The sequence below is a fragment of the Schistocerca cancellata genome, chromosome 2 (genome assembly GCF_023864275.1).
Source record: "Schistocerca cancellata isolate TAMUIC-IGC-003103 chromosome 2, iqSchCanc2.1, whole genome shotgun sequence".
Lineage (NCBI taxonomy): Eukaryota > Metazoa > Arthropoda > Insecta > Orthoptera > Acrididae > Schistocerca > Schistocerca cancellata.
This window is the reverse complement of record NC_064627.1, coordinates 428,184,938-428,201,491: the sequence shown is the minus strand read 5'-3', so window position 1 is coordinate 428,201,491 and position 16,554 is coordinate 428,184,938. Positions and strand designations below refer to the sequence as shown.

The 16,554-nt window shown below is 39.8% G+C and overlaps 1 protein-coding gene across 3 annotated transcripts in view; it reads right to left on the bottom strand.

The window, feature by feature from the left end:
* The window catches only part of LOC126161895 (X-linked interleukin-1 receptor accessory protein-like 2), a 125,040-nt gene that overhangs the window by 50,719 nt on the left and 57,767 nt on the right, over positions 1-16,554 (bottom strand). For all 3 annotated transcript variants that reach the window (XM_049918041.1, XM_049918042.1, XM_049918043.1), the window contains exon 2: positions 6,776-6,957. In XM_049918041.1, the coding sequence (XP_049773998.1) occupies positions 6,776-6,957 (182 nt within the window). The remainder of the gene's footprint in view (positions 1-6,775; positions 6,958-16,554) is intronic.

The window sequence follows — 16,554 nt, the reverse complement described above, 5'->3', positions numbered from 1 at the left end:
TATGCATATAAAAACTGTATGACCATACGAAGTACAAGATTGGGTGACACAGCTACTAATTTAACATCATATGTTTCTACTTCATTTAGTAGAAATTAATTTCCCAAGTAAAAATTGTTATCCATACATTCAGTTTCTTTTTGAACAGGGTATCAGTTTTTCTCAGTTTAATTTTTAGTACATTGTTGTATATTTGTACTCCACTGCATAAAACACAAATATGATAATCTGTCCTTCAGATTTGGGAGACAATATATTTAAACTTGTCTTATTTGCAAGAACTGGTAATTATACTCCTTTTGATTGAGTTATATGAAAGCTGATGGATACTGTCTTTTTAATGAAGAGTATTTGTTTTTGTTTTAAAGAAAGAACTAGCGTACTACCTACAATAGTGACGTGTATGCTGATAAGAAACAGCCAGTCTGCCTAGCATCTGTAATAATAATACCAGTGTCATCAGCAATTTCAGTTATCTGTTTGATATGGCCAGTGAAACTCAGATCATCTGCATACAAAAAGATGTTTCAGTAATGCTTTCCTCACTAACCTTGCACACATAGCCCTAAGGTGGACTAGTACGTACGGGCATTAGCGGGAACAAGAAGTGAGCAGGACACAGAAAGTGCTATTGATTTTTCAGTTTCTTAATTAGAATGAGATACAGTCACATAAAAATTGGCAGGTGAACATCATTGAAGTATAATTGCATATCAGTAAAAATGGACACAATGGAAATAATTCTTATAGTATGCTGTAACCTCATGGAACTGAAAGTTTCAGTGAATGAAGTAAGAAATCGTAGATGTTGAAAATTATACGAAGCAATTCCATACCCAGAAAATACAAGAAAAGTAATCTTGTGGGCACACATGTGGTAGACTACAGCAGTCAGGCAACAAGAGGCACACTATCCATTATAACGAAATCATTACATAGAATTCTGTAATGAGGAAGTAGACTACCAATCCTATGAAACTGCCATAGCCTACTGATCATTTGAAACTGCTGGGGGTGGTGTGAAAACATCAATCTCAAATTGGTCAGTATGAAAAAAATTCTAATGTTCTACCACTATCGCTCAGCAAGGTTTGCAGGTGCTAGCAATCATTGTTCAGCCTAAGCATGCAGTACAGGCTCACCAGCATCATGTCCAGAATACCATCACTGCACTTCATGGCGAGTCTCTTTCTCAAGTTAGCATGAAAGACTAAAACAATTATCTCGCTCGGGCAAGCTTGTCAGTTGTTTACCATTGGCATGGGAAGTGCTGCTAAGGCAGCTCTTTTGTAAGCAAAGTACCCTTGGCCGAGTGATGTACTGAGGCAGTGACTGATATGCTTGTGTTGGAATAACAGCTGTTACTTTATTAACCATTAACTAAACTTAGCTCAGCTTCTAGGGATGGGGTATTTGAATACAACAGAAAGTCATTCTATGATGATGAATAATGAGTGCCCCCTGTGAGGAAGTCCACGATTGTTGGTCGTGGGGATGAGCAGGTAGGTACCATGGGTGTGCAGGGACACAGTCCTATGAGGCTGTGAGCTCATGGGAAGTCAGGGGGCAGGTCTAGTGAAGCAGGGCTTTCCAGAGCAGCTGATGGGCATCCAGTGGTTGTGATGCTGGTGAAGGCATGAGACAGCACTGTCTGATGGGTAGCAGCAGCTGGTATTGTGATACAAAGTACAGGCTCGAGGCCATCTGGAGATTGGTCTGTAGTCTAGAGCTGATCTGGCCATTGAGGGGCTGAGCAATGCCCCAAGTATCTACCAAGAGGAAAACACAAGCATGGTGTCAGGTGATAACATGGCCATGTGATTGCAGCACGACATGACCTCCGTGACACATATTGGCACAGCTTGTGTCCCCAGACACTGTGGCAGCTACAGGAGGCTTGACAGTATAAATCTCAGCAACTCTTCTGTTGAAAAACACCTCCCAAAGTAAGGCAGAGGCTGTACCTGGCCTGCAAAACATATCTGTGAATGTGGTGGTCAAATAAACTGGGGCACAGTATTGCACATACTGCAATGAGGAAGTAGACATGTTGTGATTTGTTAATTATATCAGAGTGTTTAGTGAATATCCAGAACAATTATAAGTGAAGCTAGCACAGGTGGAAATTGTCCTAAGATCTTCCTATAACATGAAAAATTAATAAAGCTAAAACAAAAATATTATTGGTGAGTAGACAAAACACTGTTGCTCAATGCTCAGTTAACAATGAGTCACTGGAGACTGTTGAATCCTTTGCCTATCCAGGGAGTAAAATTATATCAGATGGAAAATCAAAGAAGGGTCTTATAAGATGAATCTACAAGACAAAGGCTGCTTTTTCAAGAGAAGAAACCCTTTCATATTCAGCTGTGCAGACAAATATCTCAGCACAGACCTTGTAAAGATGTTTGTCTGGAGTGTGCTGTTGCATGGAAGTAAAACAAGATCACTCAGAGAAGCAGAAAAACAGCAAATAAAAGCCTATGAGATATGGTGCTACAGAGAAATGGTAAAGATCATGTGGGTATACGAGGTATCAAATGAAGAGGCACTCCACAGAGTGGAGAAAGAGAAGCCATATCTTTGGACATATTGAATATGGAAGGCACACATGCATTGGGCATTTGCTGAGCAATAAAAGTACAATAGAGGGGAAGAACAAAAGAGGTGGATCAAGACTGGAAAACATCAACCAGATCACGGAGGATACCAGTTGCACCCCCTATATACTGCTCTGAAGAGGAAGACTGAGGATAAAAAAGTATTGCAAGCTGCTGCCAACCAACCAACTTGATAGCTGAAGACATAAGAAGACAAGAAGATGTAAGAACTGAGGGCAAGATGTAGAAGAAAGAGTTTTTAATGACTGCGACAGTAGATTCCCACAGGACTCCAACCCAAAGAAGACAAGTCATAGAAGGATGAACTAACTGTTTGATTGTTACTTTTTTTCTTACTTTGTCCTGTTGTTTCTTCTGAGCAGACTACTCAATGACTTTCCCATCTGAGTCTAACTCTTCGAAAATTTGTATCTCATTTATGATAGTTCTCATAATATGTCCAGGAGAAGGAATACTGAATTCCAAAAAAAATTTGAGGCCTTTACTTTTATGTTTGCTTGGCTATTAATTAACCAGAAATATTCAAATTGACTGTTAAATTGAGAGCCTGAGTATTGTCACTGTTTTTTCCCAGCTTTTCTTGTGAGGGATCTGAGAAAATACCCTCTGTGTTCCATATGTTACCTTTTTACATATATTACTATTGCCCAATCTTCTGCTTCTGTTTCATTATAATTCTACCTCTTTTATTTTTCTTCTAGTCTCATGTGCTGAATCCTGTTTCCATATTCAGTGGTTAATGATTCAATTGGTTTGAATCTCGTATTGAGAAATTGTTTTATTATGTACTAATATATTTTGTTATATATAGTATAAATGCAAAAGCTTGCGTGTGTGTGTGTGTGTGTGTGTGTGTGTGTGTGTTAGAATGTTTGTTACTCTTTCACGCTGACACTGAAATGGCTGGATGGATTTGTATGAAATAGGAATGGAGATAGCTCATACCCAGAATCACACACAGTCTATGTTATCTACACCTACCTATCAAAGGGGTAGGGGTGGGTGTGAAAAACAAGTGTGGCCCACAATGGGCCAATCACTAAACTTTATACTCACTGACAACCCCACAAAATCATGAAAGGAAAAAAGTTTATCACTTACTACATTTTCACTGTTCATGCAGTGAAACTGATGCAAGAAACAAGATATTTTAATTTATTATCTCATTACTACTAACTGTATTCGTGACACATTTTGCAGACAGTATTCACATGTACTATTGAATGTACCACCAAAATTATATCATTGTAGGACACATATTTCAGGAGATATGATGTCAAACACTAAGATGTGTGAAAAACTGCATCAGGTATGATGTTTAACATTATTACTGTTTTACTGCTAACTCTATTTGCGACACATGTCACAGACAGTACCCATGTATAGTGTAGAATGTTCCTACAAAAATATCATTGTATGACAGTAAGTTCAGGAGATATGATGTTAAATACTGAGATACATGAAAAACTGCCACATCATACATCACATTTTAATTTATTATTTCTACACGTTTAACTCTATTCATAACATAGTTCACAGACAGTAGCCATATGTACCATGGGATTTACCTGCAGGATTATATCACTGTACAACAGATAATTCTGGAGATAACAGTATCATAAACATTGAGTTGCATAAAAATGGCAATGTATGGAGAAATTTGTCAGAGAAACAGTTTAAATATGTTTACAAATATGTGTGAAATATGTTGAATACAAGTGGGATATATTTGACATGTGAGATGTGTGTGGACAAACCACAGATAAAAGGCTCATCCTAAACCCCTAAGATGATTTCAAGCAAATTTAGTAGAATGCTTGTTACTGTCTGGAAAGTAATACTGTGGGCATGAGAACCAATAGCTTCCTATTGGGGTGGGGGTGACATCGTGGAAAGTGAAGGGTGAGGAGTACATGGGCAGACAGAGATGGGAAGCATGAGATGGACACAGATAGGGGGTCAGCAGGAGATGGACAGAGGTAGGGAGAGTAGGAGATGGACAGAGAGAAGGTGATGTGGAAATGGACAATGAAAGGGAGGAGAAGGAGCTGGATGGGAGACGAGGGATGAGGAGATGAACAGCAAGAGGGGGGAGGGGGGAGAAGTAGAACAGAGAGAGGAGGGAGGACTTCTGGCAGTTACATATTCAACACAGCCATGTGCAGGGATGCCAACTGAATTTTGCTTCAACACACCATTAGCAGAAAAATTATGAATGTTCCAGAATTTTTTGAACAGACTTCGTAATATAATGTCCCCTATGATATTCTACACTCTCTTATAAATCAGATTGCTATAATTTATTGCAGCTGTAGGTTTATTTATTGGCTATGGACAGTGTTCACACAGTGTTTTAAGCTAAAACTCTTTTACTGTTTTTTCAAACAATGGAAAATCCAGGATGGAATGTAACAATATTGTGAAAAGGAAAGTTACTATTCATAATATAGAGGAGATGCTGAGTCACAGATAGGCACAAAAAAAGAATGTCACAAATAAAGCTTTTGGCCATTAAGTCCTTTGTTAACAATAGATGTAGACACACACACACATACACACACACTCACGCAAACCCAACTCACACATACAACTGCATTTTCAGGCAACAGAAACCACACTGTGAGCAGCAGCACCAGTGCATGATGGGAATGGTGACTGGGTCTGGGTAAGGAGGAGGCTGGGGTGGTGAGGGGAAGGAATAGTATGGAGGGGGTGGCAGACAGTGAAGTGCTGCAGGTTAGACAGAGGGCAGGAGAGAGGTGAGGAGGAAGGGGGGGGGGTGGAAGTAGTGGAAAATAAGAGAAGTAAAAAGACTGAGTGTGATGGTGGAGGCTGTGTAGTGCTGGAATGGGAACAGGGAAGAGGCTGGATGGGTGAGGACAGTGAGTAACGAATGTTGAGGCCAGGAGGGTTACAGGAACGTATGATGTATTGCAGGGAAAGTTCCCACCTGTGCATTTAGAAAAGCTGTTGTTGGTGGGAAAGATCCATATGGCACAGGCTGTGAAGTAGTCATTGAAATGAAGGATGTCATGTTTGGCAGTGTGTTCAGCAACAGGGCGGCCCACTTGTTTCTTGGCCACAGTTTGTCAGTGGCCATTAATGCGAACAATGAACTTGTTGGTTGTCAAGTCCACATAGAATGCAGCACAGTGGTTGCAGCTTAGCTTGTAGATCACATGACTGGTTTCACAGGTAGCTCTGCCTTTGGTGGGATAGGTGATGTTCATGACCAGACTGGAGCAGGTGGGGGTGGGTCTTGCATCTAGGACTATTACAGGGGTATGAGCCATGAGGTAAGGGGTTGGGAGCAGGGGCTGTGTAAGGATGGATGATCATATTGTGTAGGTTTGATGGATGGCAGAACACCACTGTGGGAGTGGTGGTAAGGATAGTAGGCAGGACATTTCTCATGAGAAATTCCACCATCACACTCAGTCTTTTTACTTCTCTCCTTTTCCACTACTGTCCCCCCCCCCCCCCCCCATTCCCCCACTCACCACCTCTCCCCTGCCCTCTGTCAATAACCTGCAGCACTTCACTGTCCATCACCCCCTCCATACTATCCCTCCCCCTCTCCGCCCCAGCCTCCTCCTTACCACCACCCAGTCATCACTCCCATCATGCACTGGTGCTGCTGCTCACAGTTTGGTTTCAGTTGCCTGAGACTGCAGTTGTGTGTGTGAGTTGTGTTTACGTGTGTGTGTGTGTGTGTGTGTGTGTGTGTGTGTGTGTGTGTGTGTGTGTGTGTGTGTGTGCGCGCGTGTGTGTGCACGCACGCGTACGTGCGTGTGTGTGTGTGTCTGCATCTATTGTTGACGGAGGCCTTAATGGCTGAAAGCTTTATTTGTGACAGTCTTTTTGTTGTGCCTATCTGTGACTCAGCATCTCCACTATAGGATGAGTAGCAACTATCCTTTTCATAATATTGTTATTGTTATTTCACATTTATTTATTATGTGATCACTGTTTCTGAATCATCTGTAGTGTTCTGACAGCTTTTCATTCATGTTTTCCTTCATTATTACCCACGCACATAGATGAAAATTAATACATAGAACTTACAGTAACTAACTGATTACCATGTACACTAGCCCATTAAAAACTCATTGCAAAGTACAAAATTATGAATAAAACAAACAATATTTACTTACATTTGGTTACTAAACTGATGGTGAATGTTTTTGGTTCAGGTTGTGTGCTATTTGTGACAACACATGTGTAGTTTCCCTTATCAGCATCCTGAACATAAGTTGATTCAATTGTCTGATTTTGATCAACTGCAGAAATACTAAATGTTGAATGCTTCGATGAAAGAGGTTCACCATCCTTATACCTGGTCAAAGAAACAGTTTATATAAGTCTACAGCAAAAATATTACTACACAGCACTTTTAGTGTCTGTGTGGTCATAGAGGTCCCTAATGAAAGCAAAGTCTGCTGGAATACCTAAAACTGAACTTCCTGGAGCCTCAAAGCTTTGTCTTTGTCTGCTTCATTTCAGATTTATAAATGGTACATCTGCTGCCCATACTCGTGACTAACCTGAATAATTTAGCAGTACTCTTCTCTGCCACAAAATGTACATTTTTTTGTCATTTATTGGGTCTATCAAATAGCCTTCGCACTTGTTTCCTACAGTGGGTCATACACTTATTTTAATATTGTGGCAAATGCTTTACTACAGTAACTCTACAACACTTTTCTGTTCAATATCAAACAAGAACATAAAAGGAAAGAATAAAAAAATAGAATATCTATAAAATTATGTTCAAACACAGGACACATATAATTTTTTACGTATTCTGTTGTCTGTATGATGTCCATTGATTTTGAGGGATTCAGCAGAATGCAAATTAGTCTTTTGGATTTCCAACTTTTCATTTTCTTAGGAAATGGATTTTCAGCAGCACAAATCTCTTCTATTACATAAACAAATCATATTAAGAAAACCATAAAACTAATAATTTACCATAAAATGAATGAACATTATTAGCTATGTAGTACTTGAGACTGCTTACAACAACAAGAACTGAGGCAGCAATACCATGCTAATGGACAAAGTTAACTATATTTCTCTACCAACTGAATCTTCTTTGATGACAATAAATAGAGTAACAGTAGCAATCATAGAACAGAATACTTATCATCCATCAGGATCATAAGTAATTTTTTTACCAATTACCAGTGTCAGTTAATTTAACTAGCCATCTTCAGATCAATGTAGGACAAAATGAAAATAAAATACTGTTATCATCTTTGATAGAATACACAGTGGTATATAACATTACATGTCTTACATCCCATCACTTCAGCAAGACGAACTGGACCCAGAGAGTAGTGGTGGTATTATTTGTATAGCTCGTAGTTCTCCCTCCAGCAGCCATAAAACTATGGGTACAACAGACACATCACATTGACTTTCTATTGGAAATAAATATCCAGCACAGTGAGCAAACTGAGCACTTAGTATTTTTTTATTGATGCCAAAGTTATACCAACTCTCAAATAAAGCTATTATTTCACTTTCTGGAGACGGACTTTTGATTTTGGAGCTCTGCTGGAGTGCATGATGTTCTACAAGATGATTCTGGTTTTCATTCATTGGTACTGGTTTGGGCTCATATTATTTGTAATCATGGCAATTACTCTCTACTCCATTTCCAGCTACTGAAATAGTGTTGATCTTTCTTTCTATATTTGTTACGATATACACACCAGTGGTCTGCCTAGTTTAGTATCAGATTACAATGTTATTAGTGCCTTCAATACTGCAGACTTTATTGAATTGTTGCAGCAGTAGCTGATGATGCGACAGCAACAACATCAAATTTAGTGAAAGGTAAATGTGCCACAGAAACAGCAGAGGAACTTCCTGCACTGCATAGCAAAGTGGGACAATGCTCTACCAACAGTGTTAGTATCTGTGCCATCGCTATAAGCAACATGGTTTCAAGCATTTGATAATTCAAATGAAACTTGAAACACATATCTCGTATGGTTACTGCTGTTTTTCAATGTTAACAACATATCTGACACTCATGTTCAGCCTGCTTTTCTGTTATCTTCTAGGAGATAGTTGGTTCACTATGCAACTTAGTAGGTTGTCACTTGATACCTTGTGACCCAGTTGTGTAAATCTTAGTTGTGGATAAAGGAGCTTCTGTATCCAAATTAATGCTGAAACATACTGGTGTGCCAACTCACCATTTTTGGTCACAACTAAATGGTAATGATATTTACAAACATGGATGTAGACAAATACAGTTTCTTTTTACAGTGCCTTTGTCTACATCAATTAACAGTTTCACTGTGGACTGTAGGCTCTGTGTTTCAAATATAAAATTTAGTTAATACAATCTGGAGTTAGTATTTCACCTAGTGATTTGGTTGTTTTATGCAAGGAAAACACTGATTTATATGCACAAAACATTGAAGCACTCATATCATTAAAACTCAATGACACTCCCATTCTTTTTCTGGGTTATAGCTGTACCTTTACTATGAAGGAAATAGTTGAAGCAGAACCAGATTGTTTATAGGTGTCAGATGCGGTTACACTGATCATATCTAGTCACTGAGTGACACTCAAGTCACAATAAACAAGAATTCAGGAGTTTGGCTATTTTAAATGAACTATCAATGCTCAATATAACATATAGTTTATCTGAAACTCTGTCCAGAAGAACTACTGGTAAACCTTTTGGCATTGTGAGTTCTTTTGCAATATTTAAAAAATATTTAGAGTAGCTTAGGTATGGAGATTTGGAATTCTAATGCTTCTTGGGAAAGATATAAATTATGACAGAAAAATATACTGAATTATGTGCAGATAACATATCATTTCAAACAGCTTCAGGTTTGGGAGTCAAACATCACTGGTGTGTCACTTGTTAATTAGCGTAATTGAAGCTTAAAAGGTGTTTGACCTCTTCTCTCTGCCTGGTCTCATGTATTGCAGACAGACATTTAGTTCTGGTAACACATGCTTTGCAATTTTAAATAGGCACCATGCTGTCACCCATGGTCCTGATAGAATGGAATAAATAACTGCCTAAGCATCTAATACAATAACAACAGTGTAAGTGAACTATATCTAAATAGAAAGGGAGGCACTCGCTATTATTTATAGTATCAATTAATTCCTGTTAATTATAGTATCAATTAATTCCTGTTACACAGAATAAAATTCACCTGGTCATGGAACACTAGCTGTTAATTTTGATCTTTGGACCCCAAGCAAACATATCAGGTAAGACATCAGAAAAATTAAAGCAGTGGGTGTCAATTCTGTGCAATTACTGACACCACAGTGGCTGACGTCCTTCACTTAACGACTGAGAGCAGTGTTGCTTGTGTAGAGTTATCAGTGCTAATGGACGAGGAACAATGCATGAAATAACTGTAGAAATCAATGTGGGACATACAACGAACATATCCATTAGGACAATGTGACAAAATTTGGTATTAATTGGCTATGGCAGCAGGTGACTGAACAAGTGCCTTCGCTAATGGCACGACATTACATATGTACTTCTCCTGGTCTTGTGACCATATCAGTTGGGCCTTAGATGACTGGAAAACTGTGGCTTGGTCAGATGTGTCCCAATTTCAGTTGTTAAGAGCTGTTGGTAGGGCTCAAGTGGGGCATAGATGCCATGAAGTCTTGGATCCAAGTTGTCAACAAGGCACTATGCAAGCTGGTGGTAGCTCCATAATGGTGTGGGCTGTGTGTACATGAAATGGACTGGGTCCTCTGGGACATCTGAACCAGTAGTTGGCTGGAATTGGTTAGGTTCAGCTACTTGGAGACTATTTACAGGCATTCATGGACTTCATGTTCCCAAATATTAATGGAATGATTTGGCCACCCATACCACCTGACATGAATCCCATTGAGCATTTGTGGGACCTATTTGAGAGGTCAGCTCGTGCACAAAATCCTGCACCAGGGATACTTTCACAGTGACGGACATATGTAGAGAGAGCATAGCTCAATATTTCTGCAGGGGAATTCCAATGATTTGTTGAGTCCATGCCATGTTTAGATGCTGCACTATGCCAGGCAAAAGGAGGTCCAGCATGATATTAGAAGATATTTCATGACTTTCGTTACCTCAGTGTAAGATATACTATTGATCCACCATCCAACATGCCAATGCCTTTTTATATCTATTGACTGGTCCTGATAATCTTCATCACTGCAAGTGTCAGCTGCAATACTGACCTTGAGCAAGTATCTGAATCGGTCAGCTGATGCACTACCGTTACTTTTTACAGGCTCAGTTTCTATTTGTGCACAGCCCTGGGAGGAGATGCTACTCACACATCACACCTAACGAACCTAGTTCAGTTAAAGCTGATACTCAAGCTGCCAGATTCCAAGGAATGGTCAGCACCTTTACTGGTGATCAATGTCTGCCTGTCCAGTGCTGGTTCCAAGTATAACATTTTAGACTGTGTTCAGGTACTTCGATACTGAATCAGGTCAAGTATCAAAGAGTACAACACCTTTGCAGTGGATCGAGTTCTTCACTGAAAGTTTACATGCTCAGTCGTTGGCATATAAAACTAGTAAATTAAATAATGAACATTGGGATACTATCTTTGAAGTCTACACTTGAATAATTTTATAATATTCAGTTTACATTCTTACAGTTAATAAAGAAAATAAAGGTTTCTTTTTTAACGTGCTCCAATCACAACCACATTATGACATGCAAATATCTAAAACCAGTAGTCTGAGAAGAGGTTTAAATATAGATAAACTTGGTTTGCTTTGATAATGACCACAACTTGTGTAAGAAACCTAGAAGCAATGCAAACTTTTACCGAATACAAATTAGAGCACAATCCAATGAACCATTAATGTAACTTTATTTACACCTCATTAGAAAGCTTAGAGGATGAAAGTGCTAATTCCAATCAGGAAAGAGGGTTACCATCATATCATGCAACACCAGACACACAGATTGTGCCATAACCAAAACACACTGTATTTGGTGACACTAAGATTCTCTCAACAGCTCTGCCCTTGAGGTAGATACATGCTGAGTCCCACAGCAGATGAAAGCCCCCTACATATCAGGAATGGTTGCAGAAACTGTGTAATTAAATCAGTGAAAGCCTCTTTGGTCTAAAACTTCATGGGAGGGGGTCTTTTGTATGCATACATTAGGAGAAACTGGGCTACTTGTTTTCTAATTCACTTGAGAAAGCAGAAAGCTGTGTGGTTTTAAATCTTAACATTTAATTACATTACGTTTCTGCTTTTATATATACCATATTATCCATGTTTATTATACCAAAAAAGCTGTAAGCTTTGGCAGCCGACGAACAAATGTGTGACGCTGCGAGGCAATTTCACTGTGCAGCTGGCAAGGGTAGTAAATAGCGAACATGTTGATACCAGTGCATAAAGTCCTCGTGACTTTCATTCTGTGTACTGGCTGGACAGTAACTATGCCTTGCACTGAGATGCGTGAACCGTATACCAGATGTCAGCAGTTGAGAGAGGTCGTGTAGTTGTGCTCAAGGAAGCCATTTGGAGTGAATCGCTTGAAATCTGAGTAGGAAGGATGCCACTATTTGGTGATGCTGGAAGGAATGGGTGAACCAGGGCCAAACACAGCATCAAGAAGGAAGCATTGACCAACAGGGATGACCGGACAAGACGACAGAGCACCCATCAGCGAGGCACTCACAGCCTCGGATTCATTATTATCATTGATCCAACATTTAAATGGTGCTTCAGCGACCACATGGACCATTAATAGGTGAGTACAGAAAGGGTGCTGAGCTCACAACACCCCTTACACTAACTGTCTTTGACCTCTGTACACCAACAAGTCCATTCACAGTGGTGTCAGGCACATTCAGCCTGGAATCTCACTGACCGACTGGTGTAGAACCGCCTTCAGCGATGAATCCCACTTCAAATTGAGCCCCGATGACCAGCAAAGACGTGTCTGGAGATGTCTCAGACAGTGGTGGGTACCAACCTGACTGCCACCCACCATACAGCCTGACAATCAGGGGTGATGGTCTGTGGTACCATTTTATTTCATAGCACGACCCCTTCAGTTGTCGTCTGCGGCACACTTACAGTGCGGTGGTAAGTCGGCGATATTCTACGCCCTGTTTTGTTGCCCTCCATGCCAAGCCAACCTGGGCTTACATTTCAGCAAGATGATGGCTGCTTGCACATGGCGAGAGTTTCTACTGCTTGACTTTGTGCTTGCCAAACCCTGCCTCTGCCAGCAAGGTCGCCGGATCTCTCCCAGTTGTGAATGTTTAGAGCATTGTGGATAAGGCCCTCCAACCAGCTCGGGATTTTGAAGATCGAACACCCCAGTCTGGTAGAATTTGAAACGATATTCCTGAGGAGGACATCCAACAACTCTATCAATCAATGCCAAGGCGAATAACTACTTACATAAAGGCCTGAGGTGGTACAACGCATTATTGACTTGCTCAATTTATAAAGCTCTTTCTCTTGAATAAATCATCCAATTTAAAAAATATATATATAATCATTTGTTTGTCTATACAAGTAAATTACATCTACCGATTTATGTCTCATTTTGATAATTCCTTCGAGGTGTGTCTTTTTTTGTCCTAGAGTGTACTTTGGTGCACAGTACTTTCTGGCGTATAATGTAGTGTAAGTGATAAATCTTGGATGACCAATAAATTTCGTTTTGTTTCTGTTGCTGTACTGATATACGGTTAAATAATCTTTCTTATCGACATAAAAGTTTTCTGGGTTTGGTACCGCGTCATAATGAAAAAAAAAAAAAAAAAAAAAAAAAAAAAAAAAAAAAAAAAAAAAAAAAAACTACTGCTGCTATAGAAAAGCCAACGTTTCGGCCACGATTGCAGCGGCCTTCTGGGTCTAATGGTCTGGGTCTAATCGTGGCCGAAACGTTGGCTTTTCTATAGCAGCAATTTTTTTTTTTTTTACATTATGACGCGGTACCAAACCCAGAAAACTTTTATGTCGACTGACTCTGGCCGCGGAAGCCTACGCAATTAAATCTTTCTTATGATAAAAGGATCTCCAACTGCACAATTTAATTTTGAGGAGGTAGATTGTATTTTTGCTGAAGTTCGCAAACACTGATAAATAAATCTGATACTGTATTACTGTAATACGCTGCTGGCACTCGAAAAATTAGACATTCCTCACTGAAATCAGTGCTTAACTATTAGCTCCGACAATACAAGGCTTGTATGTAATGTTGGTTACCCTGTTTTGACAATTCAATAAACAAGAACTGTTGGTTTTTGAGTACCAATTTGAGCTCTCTCAAATTTTATTGTCTCGTTAATCCCTCACAAGTATATTATGATAAACGTTGTTCATAGTTACTATTAATGTTGTGTAACTATGGTACCGTGCCTATTGTCATCTTAGTTTCCGCGAATAATAAACTACAATAATTAATAACATTACTACACATTAGTCAGATTATTTTATTTCATATTAAGCAGCAAAAGCACAAGACGGTTATCAACGTTTTGTATAATTTTAACTGTCACTTGCATCGGATGCCAGTGTGCCACGGCAGCGCCGAGGTCTAAGCAAAAGCAATTTTCACTTTTCTTGGAAATTCATATTTTCGTCAACAGTTTGTCTTAACTCCTACCGGTTGGTTTCAATATCATGCTGCGTATATAATAATCGGTTTTTAACATGAAATCATAGAACCTTTTGATGCGCTAAGTAACTCTCAAATACAATAAGGGTAACATAAATAAACTTATTTTTCCTGTTCAGCGAAAGTGAAAAGTTTCCTGTTAACGCATAGTAGACAAATTCAAACATTATCTTGTCGCCAGCTCGTTTTAGTATTGCTAGCGGCATCAGAAAATATACTTCAGGGAGGAAATCTTACTATACACTCTAGGTGTGCGGAAGCAGTGAGAAAGTGTGGGATTCGTCTACTCATTAACCAATGGATAATGAAGTGCCATTTCTACACGATATTTGAAGATCTATACATATACAGCGCACATATCTTTAGACGACCATATGACTGGGCCACATATCTTTTTTTCGCGGGCTGTAGGCTACAGCACAAAATCAGTCAAACATTACGTTAATAAGTGTCTGTTATCAATCCAGCAATATTTCAATTCTTTTCTGAACTTAATCAGTTTTGAAACTGTCAATTATCAGACTTCTTTATTTTAAATATTCGCTTTTTCGTTCAGTATTGTACTATGACGAATGAATGTTCTCACACGAATGAGGAGTGGATGTGTCTCATACTACTCTGTGTCCCATCTGAAATGAAGAATTAAAGACTTGTACTATTACTTAAACACTTTGCTAAATTGTTTGGCGCTAAAATGTACGGCAGTCTCTTTGACATAATTTAGTGGGTGAAATATTTATAGCCAAGTGATCTACTGTTTGTATGTGTCTATGGTGGCGAAATAATTACCCGAGTATTTAGAGTCCTAATTGGACGATTTGATCTGTCGACTTGCCTGTTGACGAAAGAGTAGTTATTATCGAACTGAATATTCAGGATGTCCATGAAACTACTTGTGCCAAAATGAGCGGAAATATTCGGTTACTTCGCGTTTAATAACTTATCACTAAACTATACATTATCAGGTTTCCTTACGACTGACTGACTCATTTTGTTAGTATTTCAATGTGTCGAAACTGCAGTAAGTAGGAACGTCTAAACTCTACCGCGCCCCTTTTCATGGTGTACGAAGTCTCGGATTAATAAGGCAAGAAAGCGTTGGACTTCCTTAGCGAACGAAGTTCCCGCAGAAGTCCTGCCCGCAGAAGTCCTGTACGTCTCGAAGCTTAGATTTGCTAGAACGGTAACTATTAAGCTGCGTTTTGGAGGTTCAAAGCAAAATAATTGTCGTCTTTCTCAGCCCGACATATAGAGGCGAGATAATCTCTAGTAGCCAGAGTAGGGCTGGACAGCATAGGGGACGCTGAAGGGCCAGCGTCTCACCTGCGGGTGGCAAGCCCGCGTCCTTTTAGGGCCAGATCAGTTTCCAGGGCCAGAACAGACATCACCCAGCAAACTAGTCTCACATTCGAAGATGCTCCAAGGTAACTGAACAGAAAATACAATAACTGAAGAGAAACAAAAAAAAAATGGTTCAAATGGCTCTGAGCACTATGGGACTCAACTGCTGAGGTCATTAGTCCCCTAGAACTTAGAACTAGTTAAACCTAACTAACCTAAGGACATCACAAACATCCATGCCCGAGGCAGGATTCGAACCTGCGACCGTAGCGGTCTTGCGGTTCCAGACTGCAGCGCCTTTAACCGCACGGCCACTTCGGCCGGCGAAGAGAGACAGGCGGAGCAGAATTCAAAAGCATACCACAAAGCGACGATCGTTTAAATCTCTCTGCATCTAGCAGTTCAAACCCTGAGCTACACAACAAACTGAGTACGATGAAGACAACCCCATTACCATTGTGACGGCAAAAAGGGATCCCAAGCGGGAAAAAATCTCTAGAAAGACAGAAGTGACATTCGAAACACCTACTTTCGAAACGTTAAACCGTTACGAATCTCTAAACACCACAGTTGAAGCGATGGAAACCGCTCCATCACAACACGACACAGCAGCGAGGGAACCAGAAACGACCAATCAGAATGCAACCTCAGCAAACCAGGAGTCAACAGCGGCCAATCGCGGAACAACTTCACCAAAACAGAGAACGCTGACCGCCAAACCACCGAAAGTGCCTCTATCAGTATCTCATTTAACGGAAACCAGGTGCAACTAAATACTGAACGCAAGAAACCTTTAGAGGAGCCAGTCAAGGAAATATATAGAGACGATACTATTAAATACCATTTTGACTCGTTGGCAGACAATAGGAAAGCGCTGGATTTCTTCAAACTACATAATATCCCCCATTTCACTCACCAAAGAGCGAGTTGTAA